At 50.7% G+C, this 27,632-nt stretch overlaps 2 protein-coding genes across 2 annotated transcripts; both read left to right on the top strand.

Moving 5' to 3' along the window:
- The first annotated feature begins 1,999 nt into the window (after positions 1-1,999).
- STRIP2 (striatin interacting protein 2) lies at positions 2,000-21,936 on the top strand. The gene is made up of 21 exons (XM_014261639.2): positions 2,000-2,137; positions 3,665-3,734; positions 4,838-4,912; positions 4,992-5,126; positions 5,281-5,401; positions 6,015-6,083; positions 6,166-6,272; positions 6,403-6,530; positions 6,820-7,035; positions 8,149-8,372; positions 9,672-9,737; positions 10,415-10,478; positions 11,164-11,235; positions 11,358-11,432; positions 11,906-12,003; positions 12,510-12,636; positions 14,297-14,397; positions 15,813-15,879; positions 18,915-19,019; positions 19,378-19,582; positions 20,623-21,936. The coding sequence occupies exons 1-21, from the start codon at positions 2,000-2,002 to the stop codon at positions 20,871-20,873; spliced, it is 2,514 nt and encodes an 837-aa protein (XP_014117114.2). The 3' UTR covers positions 20,874-21,936.
- A 2,593-nt stretch (positions 21,937-24,529) lies between these two features.
- On the top strand, positions 24,530-27,247 carry SMKR1 (small lysine rich protein 1). Its single transcript, XM_088055614.1, has 3 exons — positions 24,530-24,625; positions 25,250-25,308; positions 26,991-27,247. The coding sequence occupies exons 2-3, from the start codon at positions 25,306-25,308 to the stop codon at positions 27,192-27,194; spliced, it is 207 nt and encodes a 68-aa protein (XP_087911740.1). The 5' UTR covers positions 24,530-24,625; positions 25,250-25,305; the 3' UTR covers positions 27,195-27,247.
- Positions 27,248-27,632: the final 385 nt, after the last annotated feature.

Here is a 27,632-nt window from a genome sequence, read left to right as displayed (position 1 = left end):
GCCCAGTTTCAACCCCCCTTTTATCTTCCAGGTAGATAGGAAGGGAAAAAAAATAAAAATATATATATATATATTAATACTAAAATCCCAACTGGCTTTTCCCACCTCGATTTTTAAAGCTCTTCTCCATGTTCTGCTTCTCCTGTAAAAGCTTTTTGGCTCGCTTGGCTTTTTTCCTAATCAACCTGGAATCATATCTTATGATCATCTCTAAATTAAACGTGTAATGGGGTTTGGTTTCTTTTATCTTTTTTTTTTTTTTTAAATGTAACACATTTTTCAAGACTTAGGAAAAAAAGGAGATTTTAGGTAACACCAGCAAAATCATATAAAGGAAATTAATTCTGTTCTGAATTTTAGAGATAATAAGACAAAACCCGTCATCAGCAGTGAGGAAACGAAAACGTTGCAGCCGTAACATTTCAAAAGGATGTTTTAAATATTAATGTCTGAGTGATTGTATTAGATCAGCAATAAAGACTCTGTAATCTCGAAACACAAATAAAACATTGGAAAACTCACTCAGCTCTCTCCCGAGTGTCCTTGGGGTCAGGCAGGGGCAGACCGGGATTTTGGGGCGGAACAAGGAGGGATCAGGGATGGCGCTGGGATGGGGGGGTTGTCCCCAAAGCCGGAGCCTTGAGCCGTGTCCAGATAATTCCAGCTGGGAAAGCGGCTCCGGGGCCGTGTCCTTGGGGCAGCCGGAGCTGTTTGGGCTCCTGGGCTGGCGTGTCCTTGGGAAGCGGTGCCGGAACGATCCCGATCCCGTTATCCCCGCTGGAACAATCCCGTTATCTCCTCCCCGCTGCAGAAGGGGAATTCCGACCCAAACCCTTGGGGTTTCCATCTTTCCAGAAGGGATGTGGGACACGAGCGGCACCGGGATGGGGCATCGGCCACAAACCTGCACTGTCACCCCAAAAACAACTGCCCCCCCCTTTACTGGGTGTGGGAATGGGAATCCTGCTCGCTCCCACTCCTGCTCCAGTGCCCCGGGACCAAAATGGGATAACAGGGTTTGGACAGCCCGGCTGACCGGCTGCTTCTGGGGCTGCCTTGGGGATGGTGCTGGGGCAGCTGCAGCCCCACAGGTGCCCCCGCCCCTCCACGGGCACCCCCTCGTTACCCCATAGGAACCTCTGACAGCAGCAGCTCCCACCCTGCTGCCCCAGTTCAGCGCTCCAGGGACACCCCAAAACCACCCCATGGCAGCATCCCATACTCCCAGCACTCCAAGGACACCCCAAAACCGCCCCATGGCAGCATTCCGTACTCCCAGCACTCCAAGGACACCCCAAAACCGCCCCATGGCAGCATTCCGTACTCCCAGCGCTCCAGGGACACCCCAAAACCGCCCCATGGCAGCATTCCATACTCCCAGCGCTCCAGGGACACCCCAAAACTGCCCCATGGCAGCATTCCGTACTCCCAGCGCTGTTGGGACACCCCAAAACCGCCCCATGGCAGCATTCCATACTCCCAGTGCTCCAAGGACCCCCAAATCCCCCATCACACCATTCTGTACTCCCAGCGCCCCTGGGACACCCTATAAACCCCTTCCCCAGCATTCCCTGTTCCCAGCACCCCAGGGACACCCCATAACTCCCCGGGACATTCCCGGGACACCCCATAACTCCCCAGTGCCCCTGGCAGACCCCATAACTCCCCAGTGCCCCTGGCACAACCCATAACTCCCCAGGACATTCCCGGGACACCCCATAACTCCCCAAGGCATTCCCGGGACACCCCATAACTCCCCAGGACATTCCCGGGACACCCCATAACTTCCCAAGGCCGCCCCCCCGTGTGTCCCCAGCCCCCCCCATTCCGGGGGTCCCCCCCACTCCCCCAGCCGTTACCCCAAGCCCCGCCCCATCCCGCTCCGGACCAATGGCGATGCAGGGTGTGTGTTGAGGCCACGCCCCCTCTCCCGACGGACCAATGGGCGTGGCGGGGGCGTGGCGGGTCCCGGCCCCCACGTGCTGGCGGCGGCCGCGGGATGGAGGCGGCGGGAGGCGGCGGAGCCGCGGCCCCGGGCAGGGCCCGGCCCGGGCAGCCCCAAGCCCAGCCACAACCCCAGCCCCAGACACAGCCCAAGGGCCGGGACCTCTTCAGGAGCCAGCGGAAGGAGTCCGAGGTAAGAGCGCGGAGCTCGGTGCCGGCACCCCCGGGCTCCGACGGGACCTGCTGTGGCGTAGGGGGTCCCTGCTCCGGGGTTGGGGCTCCTGCGGAAGGAGCTTTGTTCAGAACTGGGGAGCTCCCGGTCTTGGGGGTGCTCCCGACCCCAAACTGGACGCTTTAGGGGTCCTGCGGGGGTGGCTTTGGCGTCCTGCGATGCCCAACTCGGAGCGGGGAGTCCCCAGGGGCGCTCCCCGGCACTGCCACCTCCCCGCTCCTCCCTGCAGTTTCTGAGGTTCTGGCTCAGACCCAGCACTGGCACCTTCCAGGCCCAGAGCTGGCAGCAGGGTTTTGGGGACCCACCTGGGCTCCCCCACACTCTGCAGGTTCCCTTTTGCCCCTCACCGAGGTCCGGGCGCCTTCACCTCTCCTGCCCCAAAAACCCCGGGGCGCGGGGGAATCACCAAACCCCGCTGGGCTGCTCTGCCCCAGCTGCGCCCGGGGCTTCCTGGCTTCCAGGCTGGGGAAGCAGCACCGGGATCGGGTCACCAGGATCCCACCGGGATCTGATGTCCCTGGCCAGCGTCAAGCCACCGCGGGACCCCCGAGAGCAAAGGACGGGAAGACTTCGCTTTCCCACCAGGGAGCTGCGGATCGAGGGGCTCCCTCACCCCAAAAGGGTCCCTGGGAACGGTGTCCAAGTCGTGCCCCCAAGTCGTGAATTTGGGGTTTGCTTTGCTCCCCTGTCTCGGTATCTCAAAGCGGATTAGGGCTGCACGCGCTTCGCCGAATTCCTCACCGACTTTAACTCCCCGAGCCGCCCCGCCGGCTGGGCTGCAGAAATTGGGTGAAAAAACGGCGTTTCTGAGCAAGTCGGGCTCGGCCCGGAGCCGCGCATCCTCCTGGGTCATCAATATTAATCGCGACGATGCGCATCAGTTCCAGCCCGGCTGCCGAGGAGGGATGCTGAGACTCGGAATGGGAAATTATGTTAATTTAGTTGATTATCCATTCATGTGTTCCCTTACCCGGGGCAGGGAGGCGCGGTGCCGGCCTTGGGTCGTCTGGCTGCGGCTGCCTGCTCGCTGCCCCGCCGGAATCCTCCGGCGAAGTTTCATGCTCCAGTTCCTCATCCGCAGGGGAGGAGGGGGAGATCAGAAAGGCAAAGCCCGAGCCTGGGAGCTGTCAGATCTGCGGTGCTGAGCTCGGGGATCCGCAGCGTCCTCACGGGGGATTTTGCTTTAAACCAGCTCCGGGGTTTGTTTTCAGGGCGTGCGGGGCTTTGAAACGCATCAAATATTCAGCGGCGTTTTGTGTCGTGCCTTTGCGTTTCCCTGGGATTTGAGAGATGCTGGTTTTACACACGGCTTCCCCATTTCCGCGGTGTTTTAAGACACGGACTCCCCGCTCCCATCCGTGCGAGTCGCTGCTCCGGCGGCTGGAGGAGCTTTGGCGCAAAGGCTGCGAGTGCTGGCAGCCATCCCGCATCCCAAAATATCCCCAGGGATGTGCCAGCCCCCTCCTAACCCCACCCCGCTCTCCGCAGGGCTCCGTGGATTGTCCCAACCTGGAATTCGAGTACGGGGATGCCGACGGCCACGGCGCCGAGCTGGCAGGTGAAGCAGGTTTTGGGGGCTGTATTGTTATTTTTAGATGCCCGGCAGGCGGGGAAAATGAAAATATTGAGTGGTGCGGGAGGTAGAGCGAGCGGGGTTTATTATTAGAGAGCCACTCACGCCCTGGGGACGCAGGAGGGACGCGAGGGGACACAAGGTGGCAGGAGGGCGGAGTGTCCGGTGACACAGCCCAGGCGGGAGGTGTCACCCTTTATCGGGTGGCTCGTGTCCTGCTGTGCGGTGGCTCCAGCTGCTGCCGCGGTCCCGAGCGTGTCCCGGGAAAACCGGGTTATTTTTACCTCGGTGGATCTCGGCTGCACCAGCTGGCCTGGCAAAAACACATTTCCTCTGCAAGGGATCCTTCCTCCTTCCCTGCGGGATCGCCTCAGCCCTCCGTGGTGCTGCTCAGCGCCTCAGGACTGGGGGGATTCTGTAGGATCAGGTAGGAATTCTATGGGAATTGGCAGGAATCCTATAGGATCAGATAGGAATTCTATGGGAATAGGCAGGAATCCTATGGAATCAGGTAGGAATTCTGTGTGAATTAGCAGGAATCCTATAGGATCAGGTAGGAATTCTATGGGAATTGGCAGGAATTCTATAGGATCAGGTAGGAATTCTGTGGGAATTGGCAGGAATCCTATAGGATCAGGAATTCTTTGGGAATTGGCAGGAATCCTATAGGAACAGGTAGGAATTCCATGGGAATAAGCAGGAATTACAAAGTAAAGGTGCATCCTGGTGTCTCTCCAAGTCCAGCCCCTATTTGCAGGACCCAAAATGTCTGGGTGTGGGATCAGTGCAGGTCCTGCCTGGCTGTTCCTGCATTCCCTTCATTCCCAAACTGCTTAAGGGAGATTTAAAATATCCCCCCAAAAACCAATGAAATGGCAAATGCAGCTGGAGCAGGAGCTGGGAACAGCCCAGGCGGGACATGGGGATCGAGGTGATGAGTTTGGTGGCACTGGGGGGCCACGAGGTGCCCCTGGAGCTGCAGGAGAGCTCAGGTTCAGCTCTCTGTCCCATGTCCACCTGGGATGCTTCCCAAGGAATTTGGGAATGAGGAGGAGGGTGAAGTCCCTGCTGATCCCTGTCTCCATCAGAGCTGTACAGCTACACCGAGGAGCCTGAGCTGAGCCACAACAGGAGATGCTTTGAGGAGGATTTTCACACTCAAGGTACCAGCTCTGAGCTCAGCTCTGGGGCTTGGGGCAAGAGCAGGGAAGCACCTGGCTGGAAGTCTTGTCGCTTTTCCAGTGCCCGACAGGAGGTGGCTGGAGCTGGACAGGGCTCAGCAGAAGGCCTATGTCATGCGCCTGCTGGATGGGCTGGAGGTGGTCAACAGGGACAAGAGGCTCAGAGTAGCACGGGCCATCCTCTACCTGGCACAGGGTAAGGATCCGCTGCCGTGGGGGTTTGGGAGAAGCCTTTCTCGGGGTTGTGCCAGGTCAGCGCGGTGAAGTTCCTGCCTGGGGTGGTCCTGTGGACTCCAGGTGTTCAAAGGCAGATCTTCCCTCACCAGTGGTTCTCTTTGGGGCCTCTCCAGGTGTCTTTGGGGACTGTGATAATGAAGGTGATGTCCTGCACTGGTCTCGGCACAACAGCTTCCTCCTGTACCAGCTGGGAACCTTCTCCGCCTTCCTGGAGCTGCTCAACATGGAGATTGAGTGAGAGGACTGCGCTGCCCTCGCCTGCCTCTCCCTCCCTGTCCTCTTCTTCACTTCATTCTTTTTCCTCACCCCTCTGCTTCTTGGACTCAATGACCTTGGAGGTCTTTCCCAGCCAAAATGATTCTGTGATTCCATGATCTCCTTCTTTTCTTCCATTCAATTTGCTCTCCTCCTCTCCATCTTCTTCCTCATCCTTCTTCTTCCATCCTCCTCTTTCTCTTCTACCTCCTCTTTCTCCTCATCCTCTCACCTTTGTGCTTTTCATCTTCTTTCTCCTCATCCTTCTCACCCTCTTCCTCTTTATCTTCTTTCTTCTCATCCTCCTCCTGTTCATCTTTCTCCTCATCCTTCTCACCTCCCTGCTTTTCATCTTCCTTCTCCCTATCTTCCCCACCCTTTTCTCCTCATCCTCCTCCTCTCCATCTCTTTTCACCCCATCCTCCTCACACTCTTCTTCAATCCTCCTCACCCTCCTCTTCATCTTCTTCCTCCCCATCCTCCTCCTCCTCGGGAGGTGGCCCAGCCGTATGCCATGCCCCGGTGTGGCATTCCCAGACGTTGTCTGGGTGGGGATGATGTGGCTGGCGCTGAGCTCGTCGCTCTCCTGCAGGAACAGCCAGGCCTGCAGCAGCGCCCTGCGGAAGCCGGCCATCTCCCTGGCCGACAGCACGGAGCTCAGGTAGCCCCTGGGCGCTGGGAGAGCCGTGGGACCACCTCTGGGGACAGGGCAACCTCACCTCCTGCTCGTGCTGTCCCGGCAGGGTCCTGCTCAGTGTCATGTACCTGATGGTGGAGAACATCCGTGTGGAGCAGGAGACGGATCCCCCCGAGTGGAAAACCTGCCGGGAGACCTTCAGGATGGAGCTGAGTGAGCCCCAAATGAGCTCCCATGAGTTCATGGTGCCCTATTGAGGTCCCTCTGTCGTGCTGGACCAGCGGGGAGAGCTCAGGGATGGGGGGATCTGCTCTGAGCCTGGTCCTGGTCCCTTCCCCACCAGGTTTCCCTGTGCACACTGAGGAGCCGTTTGCTCTGCTGCTCTTCACGATGGTGACCAAGTTCTGCAGCGGCCATGCTCCACACTTCCCCATGAGGAAGGTCCTGCTCCTGCTCTGGAAGGTTCTCCTGGTGAGTGCAAACCCTTCCTTGCTCCAGAAACTTTTATTCTGGAGGAGTGCTGCTGCAGCCTGGATGTTCCCCACCGTTCAACCCAACCATACCGGGGTTATTTAGGACGGCACCGGGAGCTGACACAGGGAAACGATTCCTTCTGGGATGAGGGTGGGCTGGGGGAGGAATCTGGAGAACGAACCAGTGCTGCTTTGCCTTCACCCTGGGCTCTCCCTGCTGACAGCCCGCAGCTGGAGCTGCCCAGGAGGGCTCCTCTCCGTGCTCTCCCCTCTCTCTCTGTCCCCAGTTCACGCTGGGCGGGTTCGAGGCGCTGCAGGCCATGAAGGTGCGGCGGCGGGAGGAGCTGGGGCTGCCGCCCCTGCCCGAGGACAGCATCCAGGTGGTGCGGGGGATGCGCGCGGCCTCCCCGCCCACCTGCGCCATCGAGCTCGTGGAGCAGCAGCAGCAGCAGCAGCAGCAGCAGCAGCCGCAGCAGCAGAAGCGCGGCCACCGCAGCCGCAGGGTGAGAGCCGGAGCCTCCTCCTGGGCTGGGGTGGGATTCCAGCAGGCACCGTCAGCGTCACCAGGAGTGCTCGTGGTTACAGTTCCCTTTTCCCCCCGCCCAAGCACTCCGGTGTTTTCCAGCTGTAGGCTCACGGAATGGTTTGGGTTGGATGGGACCTGAAGGATCATCCAGTTCCAAATGACACCTTCCATCAGATCAGGTTTCTCACAGCTCCATCCAACCTGGCCTTGGACATTCCAGGCATCCAGGGGTAGTCACTGCTCTGGGAGTTCCAGCCCAGCCAGGAATTTCTTCCCAAGATCCCATCCATCCCTGCCCTCTGGCAGTGGGAAGCCATTCCCTGTGTCCTGTCCCTCCAGACCTTGTCCCCAGTCCCCCTCCAGCTCTCTAGGAGCTCCTTTAGGCCCTGGAAGGGGCTCTGAGCTCTGCTCACCTTCTCCAGGTGAACATTCCCAGCTCTCCCGGCCTGGATCCCTGGGAACTGAGGAGCTCCAGCCCTGCAGCAGCTCCAGGGCTCTCTCCAGCAGCTCCAGGTGCTGCTGCTGTGTCCCCAGGGCTGGGGCAGCTCTGCAGGTGGGGCAGAATTCCCTGTCCCCTGTTGCCCATGCCGGGGGCTCAGCCCAGCCTGGGGGGTTTTTGGGCGCTCAGCACATGTGGTCATGTCCAGTTTTTTCATCCACCAGTTTCAATTGCTAGAGATCAGCCCCATGGGGTGTTTGATCCAGAGGAAGCCAGAGGACATCCTGACCTTATGGCAAAGGGCTGATAAGCACTGGGGAGCAAATTGCTCACAGCAAGTTCTTTTTTTAGCTCTGCTCTTGGAGCTGCTGTGTTATGGGCTGAGGATGAAAATGCTTTTTGGTAAGGAAGAGATGTTGGATGGAAGCCCCAAAAGTTAAGGTGGAAAATGGAGTCAAACTCCTAGAGCAGCAAGGTTAGAGATACAGAAGGAATTATTCTTGTGCTTTGGAGGCAACAGGGACGGAAATCCTTACCTGAGGAACATCTGAGACCTTGATCCTTCCAGGATGGAGAGATCTGGTGCCAGCACCTGAGAGGGAAATAAAACCCTTGAAGTGACTTGAGTTTTTCCTTCCCTTTCTGCTGCAGCCCCTGATGAAGCAAGACAGTTTGGATATCTACAACGAGAGAGATCCCTTCAAGAACGATGAAGGAGGGGTTGATGAAGAGGAGAACGACGACGTGGACAGCGGGATCGAGGGGGAGCTGGACCTGATGGAGAGGGATGCGATCATCCCCGCCATGCCGGCTCAGCGCCTGCCCATCGAGAGGGTGTCCTTCCCCAAGGGGCTCCCCTGGGCCCCCAAAGTCAGGTAAAGCCACCTGGTGTCACCACCATCCTCCCCAGCCCTACCTGTCCTGGAGCTTGTTGCAGTTTTTTGGAAAGCACTGGGAAGTTTTTTGGTGTCTGGCAGGTTGAAATGAACTCCATTTCTCTTTTTGTCAGCGTTGGTCCTTTCTGGATTGGCCACTTGCCATGTTTGGTGTGTAAATCCTGGGGAAGAGCTCAGCTAAACCCAGCCCAAGCCAATAAATGGCCAATAAATAAGTCCAGCTTATTGGCCAGCAAGTGGGGATCCAGTTTTGGATATCCCAGGTTGTAGTGGGAAGGAGGCTGTGCTGTGCTGGGGCGCTGTGGGAGCAGGGTCAGCTTTCCCAACCAGATTCCAGTGGATTGTGGTAGCACAAAGTCCTTGATTAATCATCTTGGGAGCTGGTTAATGCCACCTCGTTGGGTGAGTAGGGCCCCTGTGTTGCCAGGTGAAGCCTTTTTTAGTGGCAGAGAAAAACATCTAAGGATAAAGGTGTTGGTGCCTTTCCTTCCTAAGACAGTTATCCACACATGAAATGAGGGAATGTTAGGAAAAGAGGAAAAGAGAAAACCTCTGCCCCTTTCCCTCTGATCCACGTGAGGCTTTTTTTGCTGTTTATTCCAAGCCTGGATTTAATCCAATGCCTTTAAAACACAGGAGCAAATAGATATTTTTGAGATAGGATCAGTGACGGGGTTAAGTCTGTCTGTCCAGAGCATTCCTAGCAGAAACACAGCATGAATTGGATTCCCACATGGATCTCCATGGTGGTGCTGCGGTGCTCCACATCACTTCACGCTCTCAGCTTTGAAATCAAATGTCTGCTGCTTTTCTTGGCTGGAGTCTGGAAATCCAGCTGGATTCCTTTCTGTCCAGGACAGCCTTGGCTCCCAGCTCATGTCCTGCTTGTAGCGCAGAGATGCCGAGTGGTTCCCATGAAAGATGCCTGAGGTGGACAAGATGTCAGCTTGCTGTTGGAGCAGCGTGTGCTCCGGCAGACCGTGGAGACGACATTTGTTCTCTCTGAGTGAGCAGATGCTCCTTGGAGATGCATGTGAGGAGCACAGGAGGTGGATACAAAGGTGCCGCTTGTAGAAAACTCCTGTCTACTCGCACGTCCCCGTGGAGTTGCACGACAAATACAAATGGTTTAGGTTCATGTTGCCCCCAGACAATGAGGGCAGAGGTGGCTTTTGCCTGCTGCAGTTGAGATCTCTAGAAATCAGACTGAGGCTGTGATCTCGTACGTGGCTGTTTTCCAACCTTCTCCTTGTTTTTGTCTCTCCGCTGCTCCATCAGACAGAAGGACATCGAGCATTTCCTGGAAGCAAGCAGGAACAAATTCATCGGATTCACGCTGGGACAGTGAGTGTTTCATCCTCCAGATCTGCCCTTGTAGCTTCCATCAGTGGGGGTTAAGTGGTGGGAGGTGTGCACGAAGCTCAGGTTTTCCCAGCTCAAGACATGCTCAGGATGAGGCAGTGCTGGGTTTGCCGGAGCTGCAGCAACCAAAGCAGTGCTAGAAAAACATGTTCCTGGAGAACACTGGTCCCCAGGGACCTCCTTCTATTAAAAATCAGACCTAGCCCAGAATAAGTGACTGCTGGCCCGAGCCAGGAGCTGGTTTGATGCAAAAGGCAGCTGAGACAGTTTGGTATCCACAGCAAATTACCCAGTCTGTGAACAAATCAAGCTGCGGGTGCAGAGTCATCCTGGGACAGACCCAGCAGGGTAAATTCATTTTTAGGTGCAGTGCTGGGCTCAGACTGGCCCTACCCTGTTTCTGATTTCATCTGGTTTCACCCAGATTCGGATTCAATCTGATTTCACCCCAATTCTTCACCCTGATGTCTCTCCTCTCTCATGCAGGCATGACTGGGAGGAGGTGGGAGGGCAGCAGCTCACACCAACACCTCTCCCAATCCCTAATCCATCTGGGATGTGTTCAGCAGACTCCAGGCTCCCTCTTTTACCTGTTATGACATGGAAATGTTTGAACATGGATGTCCTTCTTTCCTCTGACCTTCTTTCCTCTTCCCCAGGGACACCGAAACCCTGATAGGGCTCCCGCGGCCCATCCACGAAAGTGTGAAGACCCTGAAGCAGGTGAGACGGTGGCTCTGTGCATGGCATGGGATACCCACCACATGGATCCTCCTGGCCAGCCTCACTGAAACACAGTTACTGCAGGCTAAAAAGTAAAAAACACAGGGTAAAAACCACTTTTTTTAAAAAAACACAGTTTAAAAAACACAGTTACTGCAGGGAGTGAAAAGTCGGTTGTCGTAGGAAAAGCTTTTGGAGCTTCTTGCAGGAATCGAGGCAAAAAATTAAAAACTGAGTCCTCAAGTAGCCTTTTGAGCATTTTTACTTTCCCTTTATCCAAGGTGTAGCGTTCCTGCCTCCTGGTGAGTGTCTGCCATGTGTTTTGAAGGTGACAGACTTTCAGAGCTGGGTTTGGGGATACATTCCAGAGGGAAGCACAGCCAACCTCAACTCCTGCTCCACAGGGAACGAGACCCCTCCCGAGGCCAACTGACCCTACCCAAGGTCTGGGGCTGTCTTTTGGAGGTGATTGTCCCTCCAATTCCTTTCAGAGAGTTCCTAGAAGGAGCAGGTGGCAGGAGATGTGAGGGGCTTCAGGGACAGGGGGATGTCCCACATGGGGATGAGTTGCCCGTGGCTCTGCTGTGAGCTGCACACCTCGCTGGGATGTTGCTGTGACCACCACAGGCCGTGTTTCCTCCTTCAGCTGTGACACTGCTCTGCCTCTGTCTGTGTGTTTTGCCAGCACAAGTACGTTTCCATCTCGGATGTCCAGATCAAGAACGAGGAGGAGCTGGAGAAGTGCCCCATGTCTCTGGTAAGAAGAAAGTCACTTCACCCCATCACCAGAGAGAAGATGGGAGGTTTCCAAGGTGTCACATAAATCCATTCTTATTTTTACTTCGTTTTCCCCTTGTTTTTAATGCTTCTTTGCCCTAGGGGGAAGAGGAAGTCCAAGAAACCCCTTGTGAGGTCTTGTACCGAGCAATGCTCTACAATCTCCCGCAGTACATGGTAAGCCCCCGTTCCTCAAAAGGAAGGAAGAGCTTTGGAGTAGGGAATGGTGCCAGTCTGGGAGCTGCAGAGCTCAGCATGGCAGGGTGCTCAGGACCTGGATGGTGAGATTTTGGTGGGAATCCTGAGCAGAGCTGGAAGGAAAGTACAGTCCAAGAGGAGGCATTTGGAGGATTCTGAGATGCTGATTGGGTCATGTGGGCTCTGTAGGGAGAGACAGAGATTTAAACATTTAAACTCCAGGTGTTCTTCGTGCTGTTTTACCTGCACTACCAGAGCTCAGGCACGTGTGATGCCTTAGGCTGAGGATCAAACAGAGCTGCTGAGCTCCCCACACTTGTCCTGTCTGAGGTTGAGTGTGGTCTGGTGAAACCCTGTAGAGTTGGCTTGGAGTTGTCCAGTTTTGGCAAGTGAAGGAGAAGGAAGGGATTCCCTTTCCTGGACCATCCCCTCACACCTGCCCTCTCCTGCAGATCGCTCTGCTGAAGATCCTCCTGGCTGCTGCACCCACCTCCAAGGCCAAGACTGACTCCATCAACATCCTGGCAGACGTGTTGCCTGAAGAGATGCCGTAAGTCCCTCGCCAGGTGGCCATCCCAGCCTTGCCACCAAGTCTCAGACCAAGCAGGAGAGCTGATAAGTTTGGGGGGCTCCAGATTTGGGGTATCTGTTTGGGTGGGTGTTAATTACTGTTGGCACCAGGGCAGAGCTGTCAAAGCTGAGGAAGTGACGCTGTGATGATGATTTGAGTGCAGCCACTCCGAGCTAGGTGATAAAGTGATAAATGATAAATGATAAAATCCTGCTAACTGGCCCAAATCATAAAGATGTGTCAGCATACCGGAGATGTCCTCCCTACCGCTCTGCCAGGATTCCTAGTGGAGGACAATCCACTTTTTTTTCCTCCTTTTTTAACGCATTTTGGCCTCACCAGGTGGGATGGGTGGAAATGGGAGTGCCGTGGGGAGCGAAGGTCCTTGGTTTCATGGAGCTCATCCAGACAAACGAGAACTCCGCAGTCCCTTCGGTCTCCCCTGTGCTGCCACAACCCCGCTGCTGTTTTTCCCTCCACCCCAGCATCACCGTCCTGCAGAGCATGAAGCTGGGCATCGACGTGAACAGACACAAGGAGATCATCGTGAAGAGCATCTCGGCGCTGCTGCTGCTGCTGCTCAAGCACTTCAAGCTGAACCACATCTACCAGGTGGGCCTACAAGAGGGGATGGCCGTTGCCGAGCTGGGCTTGAAGGTCCTGATAAACCCTGTTCTGGGAGATTTCTGAGGAGAGTTTCCATTGAGGAGCTGTAATCACATTTCCATAGCTCCAGGATTTCTACAGGTTGTGCTTTGACAGCATCGTTCCTACTCATGTGGCAGGAGCTTTTAGACTTCCGGGAATATCCATTCAGGTTAAATTTAGGAGATAGCACGAGCCTCCCTGGCAGAAGGGGGAAGAGGAAGGGGATTAGGCAAGACTCTCTTTTGCTCTGTCATCTCCAATGCCCAGAAATAGTGCTGGGAAGGACCTCACGAGGTCACCTAATCTGGTTTTGGCAGGATCGGGTTCTTGGGGCTCCAGTTTCAACAGAGGCAGGAGATCTGGGTCATAGTTGCAATCTGATTTTTGTTCCCAGTGTGATTTTTGTTCCATCTGCATGGCACCAATCAAACTGCATCCACTCCAGGGTTTTCCTTTGTTAAAAAAACCCAAGGACTAATATGAGCTGTGGCCCAGTTCTCCACTCGTTCTGCAAGTCAAACAATTAATGTTTTCTAATTTTTTCTAAAGCTTTCAGCACGCTACAAATCCCTCTGATATTTAACTGAGGATAAATATAAATCCACGTATCGGATTGGGTAAAATGAAACCAACTCCCACATTTTTACAATCCTACATTTGTTCCGCTCCCCCCTCCACATCCCTTCATTTATTTTTCTCACTTCAAAGCAGCTCCTTTCCTTTCTTCCCCCCCAGGCAGGAGGGCCATTGCAGCCTGCTGCTGAGCCTGGAGAAAGCTGCAGGGTTCCATCCCCCTGATTCTGCTTTTTTTTTTTGGGTTTGATCTGGGTGGTTTTGTTCTTTTGGTGACAAAGGTGGTCTGAGGGAGCACCATGAGAACTCCAGCAGGTCTGAAATGAAGGAATCGCTGAACCACGGAGTGCTTTGGGTTGGAAGGGTCGATTACTCACCAGCACATCCCAGCCCTGTGTCATTTGTGGTGTTGTGTCATCTGTGGTGTGCCAAAGCCGACAGCTGGCACCGGGCTGAGATGAGAACAAACTGTTCCTTCCCTCTCAAATTGGAGATCTGGATGGAGAGGCATGGGAAGGGCAGGGATAGGATTGGGTTTGCTGCAGTTTGTATCTGTAGAGGATGGGAGAGATTTGTTGTATTATTGAACTGTGGAGTGGTTTGGCTTGGAAGGGATCTCAAAGACCATTTAATGCTTTGAGGCAGAGAGAAATTAAAAGCAAGTAGGAAAATAGTGATATTATTTCAATCAATATTTCTAAGGGAGCTGGGATTAGTGTGTGAGAGCAATAGGAATTATTGCATTTCCTTATTTAATAGCTACAACTCCTTCCCTCTTCCCCACACACTGTTTTACCAGATTTAATTTTGAAAAGCCAAGAGATGCAGCTATTCCTAAAGCACTGCCGTGAAGTTTGTGTGTCATCTCTATGGCAAATGGAATTTCCCAGCTGCTGTGCATGACCTTACACAGCAAGCTTCGGGGAGAAGATGGTCTGTGAGGCCAACATTCCCAAGTTCTTAGCTTTTGGCTGGAAAGAGGTTTCCGTTCCCAGGTGGTGCTCCCAGCTGTCCCAGCTGATGCTGACCCGTTTTCCCTTCTCTCCCCCAGTTCGAGTACGTGTCCCAGCACCTGGTGTTTGCCAACTGCATCCCGCTGATCCTGAAATTCTTCAACCAGAACATCATGTCTTACATCACTGCCAAAAACAGGTACAGCCGCAGCGACAGAGAGGTGATGGGGCAGGAAGGCTTCGTGCTTGGGGAGCCCCCAGGTGACCTCAGACGGCTTTGGGGTGTCCTGCCCACTACAGAAATATGCAGAGGGAGCAAATCCCTTTGGCGTGATGAGGATGACTGGATGCTGGGTTTCCAATCTCTGATTGGGTTGATGAAATAGAACTAAAATAAAATAGGCTTTGTCTTTAAAATCAAGTAGTTTACATCTTCACATGGACTCCTGGGGAGCCATGCAGGGCCACCAGCATGGCATCAAGGCCACATGGGGTGGGATCTTCTAGGTCTTTCCCACTTTTTTATAACTGTAATTCAGTTTTCCTGACTCCTTCATGGTTGAAGTCATGGTGAAGGAGTCAACCTCCACTCTTTCCATGGTTGTCACTGCCTTTTACTGCTGGTCTGAGAGAGGCACCAGCCCCGTTTTGAGCAGGGCACTGTCTGGACCCCCATGGATCAAAGACCTGAGACAGCACAGATCTTCCACTGCTCACCAGGGCAGGATTTCCCTGTTTGGAGAGGAGCTCCACAGGGACGTTGGAATGATAAAAAAGATCCTTTTTCTTCCTTTTTGATGCTCTTTTTGTTGCTCTTCAGCTGTGTGTGTAGGCTGGTCTGTCTCCTGCACGGTATGGTTGTGTCTGTGTGAGGAGGCACGCATGGGAAAAGAGGAAATAATATGTTGATCCTCCTGCTATAAATATTTCCACTTTTGGTCCTGTGCTTTAAGTGAGGAGGAACCGTATGCCAGGAGCGCTCAGCTCCCTCCTCTGCTCTGGGATGGAGGTTTCACAGGCAGGATACGCACCTGTGAGTGAGGTGGGATGTGCAGCTGGGTGCTCTGAGCCAGGGAGGTGTAAATTCCAGTTTTGGGTGTATTTAACTGACTACTTTTACAAATCCCATAGGCCTGGAGGCCTTTGAAAAACCTGAATATTCACTCACCATGAATTTCCTTGCTGCCAATCACACACCTCCCTTTGAACCTCAGATCTATTTTGTTTACTTCCCCCCCCCCCACACACTTCTTAAATATGCATATGAATAACTCATCTGTCCTTTCTTAATGGATGCAAATCCTTCGAGTCCTTATTAATGCACTCAGGATGGAGCTTTGGAGCCAGGAGGTATCGATGTGCTCCATTAAGCTGAGGGGTGAGGCGGTGCTGAGGCTGGGATCCCGTTTGGATGCTGTCTGTGCCGGAGGGAGACGCGTCGGCACGGCTGCTTCGCGTGCTGGAGATGGGATTGTTCCCCACCCAAATCACTTGTTGCATTTCCAGGCACAGAGCAGGAAAAATGTTACAGATTCCCGGTAGAGATCATCTTCAAAATTTCTCTCGTGTTAATTGGTTGCTATTAATGAGCCCCTTCTTTCCGGTTTTCTGCAGCATCTCCGTCCTGGATTATCCGCATTGCACGGTCTGTGACTTGCCCGAGCTCACGGCAGAAAGTCTGGTAAGCAGCACAGAAAGGGTTTTTGTGGCCAGGATTGCTCTATGTGACAGCGTGAAGAAGGATTTGAGTTTTCTATTCTCTGTCTTCTTTTTCTGTAACCCCCAACCTTTCCAAAATTAGATTTACTTTTTTTCCCCCTCCAGGCTTGAAAATTCCTCCCATCACTATTCTGAGTCAGTGTCAGCTGCGGGGAAGTGGGGAAGAGGCGCTGCTGCTCTTGGGCACCCCATAAAAATAGCTGAGTTTAGGATTTTCCCTTTGACAGAACAGAATCACAGAATTCCAAGATCATTGTGGTTGGAAAAGACCTCCAAGATCATCAAGTCCAATCTTGTCCCCAGCCCAGAGCCCTGAGAGCCACATCCAGGAATTCCTTGGACACCTCCAGGGATGGGAACTCCAAACCTCCCTGGGCAGCCCTTGCCAAGGCCTGACCATCCTTTCCATATGAAATTCTTCCTGAGCCTCCCTGGGCACAGTTTGAGGCCCTTTCCTCTTGTTCTGTCAAGGCAAAACTCTTCTGCTTTGAAAGAGACTTTACCCAGAGGCTGTTTCCTCCCAGGTTTCAATTGCTCTGAGCACTCCTGTTTTATCAGATACCGGTTTAAGGAATGAACCAAACTCCCTATGGAGAGGAGCCTTAAGTATTCCAGAGACTGGCCAGCAGGATGGGCTGGGCAAATACACAGACTTCAGGTGGGAAAATAACCCTGGCAGGTTCATAACTACAATAATTCCAGTGCAGAGGAGGTTGGACTCGGTCAGCACAGGGGAAAGCTTTGGAGTTAACAGGAAATAATGGACCAGGAATCATTAAAAAGGATCCTGAGCAAATCCAGTCTGGGCAGGGATGATCTCATGGTGCTGCAGCAATCTGAGGCCTGTGTTGTTTTCCTGAGGTGTGTAAAGGTCAAAATCATCAGAGGGAAAGATTTTCCCTCAGTCCAGGGGCTGCTGAAGGCTGGGTGTCCCCATCCAGCCCTGCCAGACTCCGTGGTATCCTGGACCGATGGGGACATCTAGTGACACATCACTGAGGGCTCCGTGGCTCATGCTAATCCTCCCAATCAGCCTTTAGGCTGTCAGAGAAAACTGAATGTTTTTAGGGAAAATATTCCCAGTAGGGTCTTGACAGTTTGAGAGCTGTCACCTTCAAGGACATCACCTTTCACTTTCCTCCAGCAGACGTGGATGTTATCCCCAAGGGAGAGCAATTTAATTAGAAAATACGCTGCAAACAACTTGAATTTTGCCACGAGGGTTGGTCTTTGGGAGGATACCCGTGGAGATATGGATTTAATAGGAATTAGACACACCCTGGTACTCGAGGTGTATATTTTTGTATTCCTTCAGCCAGCACTTCATGTGTTGTTTTAGCTTTTTTTTTACCACTCTGATGAGCGATTTTAACATCTCAGCTTAACACATTTCTTAGAGGATGGAACAGATGATTCTGCTCTCAGTGGGTTGAGCACAGTGATGTGTGTCTGGGTTATCCCAAGGAGAACCAGGATGAGTCCAGCACTGCTGTCTCACCAGGAGGGGCCTGTGGGGTAATTGCTGTCCCTACCTGGAGTAAATCAGGAGTGGCTGAGGTGGTGAGGGATTCACCCACTCTCTTCTGAGAAAGGCTCTTCGAATCCTGGCCAGTCCCCATCTCCCCTCTCCTGTCACTCCAGAGGGGTCTGCAAAGGGTTTCATCCATCCCTTAGAAAGGGTATTAAAGTCTGTTTAGCCTGTCCTCTCCTTCCATAAATCTGGTGGAAAGAACCTTACCCTACTTGAAGAGACAACATCAGACTGGTGACAAATAAATCCAGCCTAAGAAATGGATATTGGCTTATATGGGATCTTTGGGAAAATTTCTTGGTGTGGAGGGCGCAGGTTAGGCCTGGGCACGATGTGACACTGCAGGGCCACTGCAGTTTGGGACCCCCAAAGCACCAGACAGCATCCACGAGCACCTCAGTGACATCCAGGTGACATTCCGGTGACATCCCACCTCTGGATGCCTCTCGGGCACTGGAAGGAGCTGCCCAGGGAGATTTGGAGTCCCCACCCCTGGAGGGGTGGCACTCAGGGCTCTGGGGACAAGGTGGGGATCAGGCACAGCTTGGACTCGGTGACCTTGGAGAGCTTTTCCAACCTCAGGGATTCCTTGATTCTGTTTGGCACTTGCCTTTAAAAGCAAAGTTGTGCTGGTGGGATTTTCTTGGGTAAATCTGCTTTCAAAGCTGGATTGGACACTCTGACAGAAGGGCTCCCCCAAACTCTTCCCAAGGGTGCCCAGATCCTGGAATGGGTCGAGGTTTAGCCCCGAGATAAGAAGGCTGTAGCTGGCTGTGAGTGGTTTATAAATTCAGCAGCCCTTGTTTTGCACTAATCCCCAAACTGGATTTTTGTGGGATATTTCTCCCATGCTTGGAGTTGTTCTAACATGGAGCAAGTTCCTGCAGTGGTGGGATTACTGCTCAAAGTGCCACGGGCATTATTTCCACAGGCTGGAGCTGGGGTGTTTACAGTTACTGAATATTTAAAACAATGTCTCAGCAGCACTGAAGCTGGAGGGGATTTTTTGTTACAGAAAGGTCTCGTCCTCTTGATACAAACGTTGCTATTTGTCATCCTGTGTTGATTTGTGATTTCCTTTTCCCAGTCTGTAGTGTGTGCCCTAAGCAAGAATTAATTTATACCGTTACCAAAAGCAGTGGTGATCACCAGGCTGCAATTTGCTCTCTGGCTGTAAACAAGGAATACAAATCTACCACAAAATATATTTCCCATGATAGAATAATGGGATTTATCCCATTGTTAGCTCTTACTCTAAATTAAAAGCAGATTAAAATTGGAGTGTTTCAGAATGGCTTTCCCCAGAATCTGCTGATGATAACCCAAGTGAGGAGACAGCTCTGCCACTTGTCCTCCCTCAGAAACATGACTTATGCAGACAATAAAAATAAAGATTTCTGCCCAAGGACATCTCTGTGGCAGTGCTGATGAACGCTGTGGTCAGGGTTGCACTTCTCCCCTTGCAGGAAGCTGGAGACAACAACCAGTTCTGCTGGAGGAATTTGTTCTCTTGCATTAACTTGCTGAGGATCCTCAACAAGCTGACCAAGTGGAAACACTCGAGGACAATGGTAAGGGGGTGTCCCCCTCCTTGAGACCCTCCAGCGTTTCACCTGGAGCACGTCCCTGGCTCTACACAGCAAGTTCAGCCCAGCCTTGTGCTCAGGATATCTTGTGGAAGTGCTGCAGTTTCTGCTCTTCATCCTCTTCCCTTTTTCCTTCCACAAACTGAGCCTTAAATGCAGAAATACTTTTTCTCCCACAAATAACATTATTTCTACCACCCTCAAGCCCCGTGCAGAGGGCGTTGCTCGTGCTGGGCGCTCCCGTTCTCCCTCCTGGGGGTTTGTGGCGTACGAGGCCGAGGTGTCGGTGCCCGAAGCGGCACAGACGGCGTCAGCTCCGCTCTAATTCCCGATTTCCCATCAGATGCTGGTGGTGTTTAAGTCAGCCCCGATCCTGAAGCGCGCTCTGAAGGTGAAGCAGGCCATGATGCAACTCTACGTGCTCAAGCTGCTGAAAATCCAGACCAAGTACCTGGGGCGGCAGTGGAGGAAGAGCAACATGAAGACCATGTCTGCCATCTACCAGAAGGTGCGGCACCGCATGAATGACGACTGGGCCTACGGCAACGGTGAGTCCTGCCCGGCCTCGCCCCTCTGACAATTGGCTTCCAAATTTGGCTTCTAAAATTGTTGTCGCTGTCGGGGATTTTTTTGGGAAGTTTTATGGCACCGTCGGATGTAGAGCTTATGAAAGCCAGATTTGAAATTAATGGGATTTTTTTTTTTTTTCATGTTTAGGTGATATGGGATAATGTCGTGGTTAGTGCAGCTTTTCAGCGTTGTTTATAGTTATATTTGCTCAGATTTTGGAAAAAAAAAATTGCTTAGGAGCTCATAATAAGCTCACCAGGTTTTAAATGTTTTAAATGTCGATCCTTGCTTCAGTGGTCAGTGGAGATTTTCAGTGAAAAGTGAAATTAAAAAAGGAAAATAGAAAAGTGAAATAATAAATAAGAAAAATAGAATAAGAATAGAATAAAAATAGAATAAGAACGAGAAGATATTTATAAATAGAATGAAAATAAGAACATAATAAGAATAGAATAAAAATAAGAAGATATAAATAGAATAAAAATAAGAATAGAATAAGAGTACGAAGATATTTATGAATAGAAGAAAAATAAGACTAGAAGAAAAATAAAAATATATTGATAAATAGAATAAAAATAAGAATAGAATAAGAATAAAAATAGAATAAAAATAAGAAGATATAAATAGAAGAAAAATAAGAATAGAATAAGAGTAAGAAGATATTTATAAATAGAATAAAAATAAGAATAGAAGAAAAATAAAAAGATATTGATAAATAGAATAAAAATAAGAATAGAAGAAAAATAGAAGAAAAATAGAAAAGTGAAACTAGAAGTGAGGTCTTTGTGGAAAAAAAAGCCAGGGGTTGGGTAATTATAAAGTCCTTAAAGCAGGAAAAACTACATTTTTATGGGCTATCTTAAATTAAAATACACACATAGTGGGATTTGGTTAGCAATAATAATAATTAGGAGTGCCTCTGGTTAATCCACTTGAAACCTTCAGCCTTTCTTTTGCTCAGACCTTGTCAGAGCGATGCTTTCCGCGCTATTTGGGTGCTGTTCCTCCCTCACCGCAGATATCGACGCCAGGCCGTGGGATTTCCAGGCTGAGGAGTGCACGCTGAGGGCCAACATCGAAGCCTTCAACAGCCGCAGGTACGACAAGCCGCAGGACTCGGAGTTCGCCCCGGTGGACAACTGCCTGCAGAGCGTGCTGGGCCAGCGCCTGGAGCTGCCCGAGGACTTCCACTACTCCTACGAGCTCTGGCTGGAGCGGGAGGTGTTTTCACAGCCCATTCGTTGGGAGGAGCTGCTGCACTGCCAGTGACCCCGAGAGGAGCATTGGGTTGGATATGGGGGGGTTTAAGCACAGCTGGGGATGAAAATAAATAAATTTAAACTTTCCAAAGAGACCAAGTGTCTCTGTGCCTAGCAGACACCTCTTTTTGGAGGCTCCTGTGGGTTCTTGGAGGCTGGAAAGTGTTGGCAGAGGGCATGGAGCAGGTTGCAGAGTGAGCTCAGGTCTGTCTCTAAGCTTGGTGTAAGGATTCCAGCTGGGAATTCCATCCCTCCCACGCTGTTCCTCGTTTGTTTGGATCTATTCGGTTCTGGCTGGCTGCTGATGTGCTCCCAACAGCAGCCCCGGGGTCCCAGGAGCACAGCTTGGCTTGGGACGGAGACAACATTCTGTCTTGTCCCTGGCTGAGAGTCCTGGTGCCACCAGGGACGGGTCCTGCGTGGTCCCCTGGACACCCACCCGTCACCTTTTCACTGCTGCTCTCCTTCACTCACCTTTATTAAACCACCCTGCTGTGCTGGGCAGCGTTTAGAGCTTGGAGGTCCCATTTCTCTGCCCCTTTCTCTCTCCCTCTTCAGCCCTGAGGAGACAACAAATACCACTTTAATTAATCCCTTAATCACTTTTAAATAATGTTAAATTTTAACACAGATCTTTGGTTGTTTGGGGGAATGTCTGTGCCAGGTGGGGAGGGAAATGTGCTTTGGTGAAGGATTTGTGAGGAAAAGAGTGGATTCTGTGGTCCATAGCTTTCAGAATGAATAGGATACTGAGCTGTAAATTTTGTATCGATTTAATAACTTAATATTTAAATTAAATAATGAACACTACACTTGGTTAAACCAGCGCGTTGCATGAGGGTGGCATTTGTCAAAGCATTGTGTGTTCATATAGGGCAGGGAGGCCCTAAATAAACAAGTGTTTGTTATGGCAGGATTTGTGCTAATTGCTTAAATAATTAATTAACCTGGGAATGTTTCCTTCATGGGGTTTGTCCAAGGCCTTGTTCATGGAAGTGGCATTAAACCTTTTAAAACCTTTTAAAATACGCTTTTGCTCAAAATAAACCAACTTTTAAAGGACAGCTCTTTAATTAAGCTTTTTCTTCCCGTGTCTTAATTTAAATGCTTCTTTTTTATTATTTTTTTTAAGGACAAAAACGTCCCCCAAACTCAGCCCTCACCCCTGCCCATCTCCACTCAAGGGGAAATTAAACAAATTACTAAAGTAATTTAGAAAAGCCAAAAACCCAAAGTATTTGGTTTAAACCCTTTTTTCCCCCCTAAAGTGTCTTTTTTCTCCACAGTATGTTGAAAAGAAAAAATAACCAGTACATACCCAACGTGCATTTTCCTATATTTTATATTTAAATTGTGCTTTTCAGTGCCTGTTATTTTTACTGAGAGAGATTAGAAACACAAATTCTTACCTGAATGTCTGGGTGGTGGAGGATGAGACAAACTTATCCTGGACTAAAATTTATTCACACCATCACCACCAAATTTTCTGCTTCTCAGAGAGAGATCTCCACAGAAAACGTGAACCTCTGCAAAAAAAAGTGACTTAGGGAGAGGCTACACCTTTATTTGAAATATTTATGTCCCATCCTGACAAACAAGCAGCAGTTTCAAACTTTTTTTGCTTCACAATGAGGATTTTCTCCTCTTTAAAAAAATCTCAAAAGAGCTGGGGGGCAGCAATTAAGGAATAATAATTTTATATGTTCAGCAAGGCAGTTTCAGAACCAAGTTTTGGGTGGTTTCTGCACAGCTGGAGGAACATCTGTTATCTCACCTCAACAGGACTGTTGGTTCCAGGAACCCTCCAGTGTTCCCAGTTCCTGTTGTAATTGCAATAAAGAAGTTGTTTTTTTTTTTGTTTTCACCCTACAGGTGGTTGATGAAGGTTTTGCTATGGGTAAGTCCTTTCCTTCAGCACCTCAGCACAGATTATTCTGTTTTCTTGTCGATTCTTCCCATTTCCTAGGGATGTAAAACATATGGAATTGAGTTATTAATTTCTCACTCTTCTCTAAGCAACTTCCGAGCTGGTTGGTGAATTTAATGGAAATTTCAGTGAAGGATAAAAGGCTACAAAGACACAAAGTTCCTTTCAGAAGTGTAAAAAGAGACAGTGATGCCAAAAAGAAAAAAAAAAGGGGGGGGAGGGAATTTAGCTTTTATCCATTCAGTTTGGCAGTGTTAAAAATAAATACCCCTCCTTTTTCTCCTGTGTCCTAACTGACTCTGTATTTATCCACATGTAACCACAGAAATGACTGTATGAGGTCAGGCTGATTATACTCTGGAGTTTGAGAAGCTTCCCTTAATAATTTATCAAAGCCTTGCATGTGTAAACAGCAGCTTGTTCTGCAGCCAAGTCCAAGCACTGTCACCAAACATTACACTTGACAGCACAGGACGATTTTTGTCTCCTTGACTGAACATTTCACCGCTCTGCACCTTCATTTTTGCCTCAATAATTATGATGTGGCCTCCTGACAGTCGTCTTTGCTAAAAGGAGATAATTAGTGTAATTACGATTGTTTCTTTTGTGCCGTGTGGTTTGTTAATGCAAATGACACAAAATTTCCCTGAACAAAGTGGAAATCAGGGTTGTTGGTTTTTTTTTCATTTTTCTTTCATTATCCAAGAGTCATTCATGAGAATTTTATTCCCAAATCCACAGACTTTTCTCCTGAGCTACTCTACCAAGTCTTTTTATTAGGGAAGAAGGAAGTTTCCTTATGCAGCAGAGAGCACGTTTAGAGAGGTTAATGTTAAAGATAAAAATAAACCCATGATCTAGGCAGACTTGCTGATGTGTTTGTTGGAGTTTGGCAATACTGCCATTATTTTTTTCTATGAGGGATTTCAGCTCCTACTGATATTTTACACTTGTGCCTATTTTTTTAGTGCTTTGCAAGTGAAAACCTGGTGCTGAGGCATCAGGAGAGACTCCTCTCTCCTATATTTTTTTCCCAAATTTAAAAATCACCCTGCCTTTAGAAGCATTACTATCCTTGGATAAAACTGTTGTGTCTGAAAAAGGTGCAGAGAACAAAATGAACCCTTCATGTCCCTATTCCTCCCTCAGACCCCTCCACCTCCATCTATTCCCTGCATCTCAAGCCTCAGTTTATGGGAATTTATTGGAAATATTCAACCTCCATTACATGTCATTTTTCAGGGCCTGTTGTCCGGAGCTGTGGCTCTGCAAGGAGGCAAAGCAGAAGTTGTTTTTTAAATATTTTTGTGGTGAAGGAAGCTGAGTCAGGTATTTAAACAGACTCCCCCGTGTCACGCAGCAATAACGTGAATATTCCACTAATAGTCCACCAAACGCCAATCTTTCCAAGACCTTTGGGAAAGCACGACTTGTTCCACTCCTCCTCGCAGCTCGAAGTTGTTGTGCTGGGGGTTTTCTCGCCTCCTTGTGACATTTCCCTGGGGCTTTTGGCTGTGGGTGGGACAAGGGCGGTAATGGCGGTGGCCGCCCCCCTCAGGCCCCTCATCCCCCCTCAGAGCTTTTCCCGCCCTTTTCCCCACGGCTACCGCCGCGGCGGGAAGCGCGCGCGGGCATCGCCCCCCGGCAGCTGATTGGGCAATGGGAGGGCTCGTCAGTAGCGGATTGGACATCGAGCTGTCAATCAATATCAGACCACGCCCCCAAGGTCGCTATGACAACGCGACGCTGAGGGGAAGGAGAGGCGGCCATGGCGGCTCTGCGGGGGAAGAGGGGTCGGGATCGCTGAAGAGCCGCCGTGATGTGGGCACAGGAGGGTGAGATTCTGCCATTTCTACACGGGGCGGTGAGGCAGGTGGAGCTGGGGCAGCCGCGGGAGAAAAGGAGGTTCAGGAAGGACCTGCTCGCTCATTACAACTCCCTGACAGGAGGGTGCAGCCAAGTGAGGGTCGAGCTCTGCTGCCAGGGAACAGGGATAGAACAGGAGGAAACAGCCTCAAGTTGTGACAGAGGCTGAGGCTGGATATGGGGAAAATTCCTGCCCTAAAAGAGTTTCCCAGCCCTCGCACAGCAGCAGGGTTGGATGGAGTCCCCAGTCCCGGAGGGATTTCAAAGCCATGTGGATGTGGCACCTGGGGACACCTGGGGTCGGTGGTGGCCCTGGCAGCGCTGGGGAGCGGCTGGACTTGGTCTTGGAGCTCTTGTCCAGGATTCTGTGATTGTAAACCTCGAGGGCTTTGCCGGAAAGCTCAGAGTCTTGAAATTTGACAATTAGCAGCTGATTTCACAGGTGAGTGTCAGCTTTTAGGGATGACCCGCCTCGACCTGTTTTTGCAAGGGAGTAACTATTTTTTCCCTTTTTTGCTTCGAAGTTTAGTGGGGACCTACACAGACACAGGAGCTTTATACTGTGTAACTAACCGTGTAATTTTGTGTTGTAGGATCCATCTCCAGGGCTTGATGTGGAGTCCTGGCCGCTCTGTGAAAAGACTCAGCCATGGTAAAACACCTTTGATCCTTCAGAAGTGTTGATAACACTTTTTTAAGGAAAAGGGTTAATATGCAAAAGGTTCCTTCCCACAGCTGCAGGACAGAACTGACCTGCCCAAATTACCTTTGTGTTCAAGTGTAAACCTAATTCTGATTTTTTAGCTTTTCTTGTTCTTGGCTTCAGGCTGTAAAATTTTGTACATAGCATATAGAGCCTGCAAGCTCTGTCTTTTATATTTTTATATATTTTATATATATCAAATCTTTTATATTTGGGAAGATCAGCTACAGGCTGAATTCCTACCAGGAACCTCCAAGTGCTCACAAAATCCACCAGAGACACTGGGCAAAGAAGGAATGGGACTCAGGTGGCTGGCTGGCTACAAAATCTGGCACAAGCATGTCCCTGTGAAGGGAGCACATTCCAGCATGTAAAGTTCCACAGATTTCCACAAATTCTCTCCGATTAAGGTGTGTGAAAGAGGCTTGTTGCCATCCCAAACCTATGTCTGAGCTCAAGTAGTTTCATTCTGCAAATAATCTGCCATCAGCTGCAGTTTACACTCTTATTTTCTCTCTTTTTTGCTTCTGTAATAGAGGGTCTGTATGTTTCACATAGAAAATTTGATTTATTATTTTTTCTTTAGCTGTTCACATTCTTTCATGCTGTGGTCCCGGCTGATTCTGAGGATTTTGCCCTTTACTCTGTTCTCACACCTCAGAGCACAAATGTTTGTCTCTTTTGCGCTTAGTGCTGAGCTGTGACGGGAGTTTTTAGAAATGATGACATGGAAAATGTGCTACGTGGGTTTGGGTTTGTGCAACCACCAGTGGTGGGAGAGCAGCTCCATCCCAGCTCTGTGGAAGCTGTGGGAGGGAGTCCTGCTTTCCTGATTCAAGAGTCACAAGCAGGCACACAGGAATGGATGAACACAGGCAGAGTTACTTCAGGATTGCATCCTCGTGTAGTAATTAAAAAAAAACTCCAAACAATAGGGGGAAAAGAACTTTTGTGCGCAAACCTTTTTTTTTTAGCCAAATGGAAGCACAGGGGGATGATGATTAACTCAGTCTCATAGCTTTTGAGGTTCTCACAGCAGAGCAAACAGGGCTTGGATGAATTAATTAATTGATTAAATTTAATTAATTAAAATTGTATTAATGCTTGTGAATCCTTACATAAAAATCACCACAAAGTGATTTTTTTGGGTCTGGGTGAGGGGCTCTGAGCTAATGCTGCGAGCCAGGACTAAGATGGAACAAAACAGCTGCTCTGGGATGTCTTGGGATCATGGAATCATGGAATGGTTTGGGCTGGAAGGACCTTAAAGCTCATCTCCTTCCAACCACATTCTGCTGTCCCAGGCTGCTCCCAGCCCCAGGCTTCAGCCTGCCCTTGGCCAATTCCAGGGATCCAGGGGCAGCCACAGCTGCTCAGGAATTCCTTCCCCAGACCCCATCCATCCATGCCCTCTGGCAGCGGGATCCATTCCCTGTGTCCTGTCCCTCCAGGCCTTTCCCAAATTCCAGCTCTCCTGGAGCCCCTCCAGGCCCTGGAATGTGCTGGAAGCTCTCCCTGGAGCCTTCTCCAGGCTGAGCACCCCCAGCTCTCTCAGCCTGGAATCCTCCACCCAAAAGTGAGACAGCAAAGACCCAAAACTGAGTGGGTTTGTGGTCGTTTTCTCTCCGCAGGCGGGCAAAGCCAAAAAACGCAAGGGTGGGAAAGGCAGAAGATCCAGAAAGGGTGGAAAGAAGCAGGTGAAAGGAGTGGATCTCTTCAGCCCAGCTGCCATGCTCAACGCTTACTACATCTCTCACAATGCCGCTGCCTTCCTGGAATTCCGGGGCTATCCCTGGCCTGGCTCTCTCAAAAAGAAGGGGAAGAAAAAGAAGTGAAAATCAAACCCCCCATGAAGACCTTGCTTTGTGATTAAATCCACCCTAACCTCTGCTGTGGTCAGCTGAAATATTTTCTGTGTCCAAAGGCACTTTTATGGTGGATTGTGCCCAGTAAGGAGTGGCAGGGGACACTGTGCCATTGTCACTCCAGCTGTGGCCCCTCAGCCTGAGGGATGGAGTGCTGTGCCTCGGCAGGGCTGGGTTTACCCACCCTGCTGCCATTCCTTATGGATGGGATGAGTCCCTGAGACCTCCCTGAGACCTCCCTGAGCTCAGGAGGGATTGAAGGAGCTGTGTGAGGATAAGCTGAGGGAGCTGGAAAGGGACTCAGCCCGGAGAAAAGGGGGATCAGGGGGAATTTCTGGCTCTGCACAACTCCCTGCCAGGAGGGGACAGCCGGGGGGGATTTGGGATCTTATCCCAGGGAACGGGGAC

This window comes from Pseudopodoces humilis, chromosome 5 (assembly GCF_049639895.1).
Source record: "Pseudopodoces humilis isolate 2021_Gansu_Grassland_sample_001 chromosome 5, ASM4963989v1, whole genome shotgun sequence".
NCBI lineage: Eukaryota > Metazoa > Chordata > Aves > Passeriformes > Paridae > Pseudopodoces > Pseudopodoces humilis.
Note: the sequence above shows the minus strand (reverse complement) of the source record. Positions and strands in the feature narration are given on the sequence as shown.

Coding starts and splice junctions, on each gene's coding strand:
- STRIP2 (XM_014261639.2), top strand. CDS start 2,000: ATGGAGGCGGCGGGAGGCGGCGGAGCCGCGGCCCCGGGCAGGGCCCGG. Junction 7,036..8,148: donor GCGGCCACCGCAGCCGCAGG/GTGAGAGCCGGA, acceptor TTTCTGCTGCAG/CCCCTGATGAAGCAAGACAG. Junction 15,880..18,914: donor AGCTCACGGCAGAAAGTCTG/GTAAGCAGCACA, acceptor CTCCCCTTGCAG/GAAGCTGGAGACAACAACCA.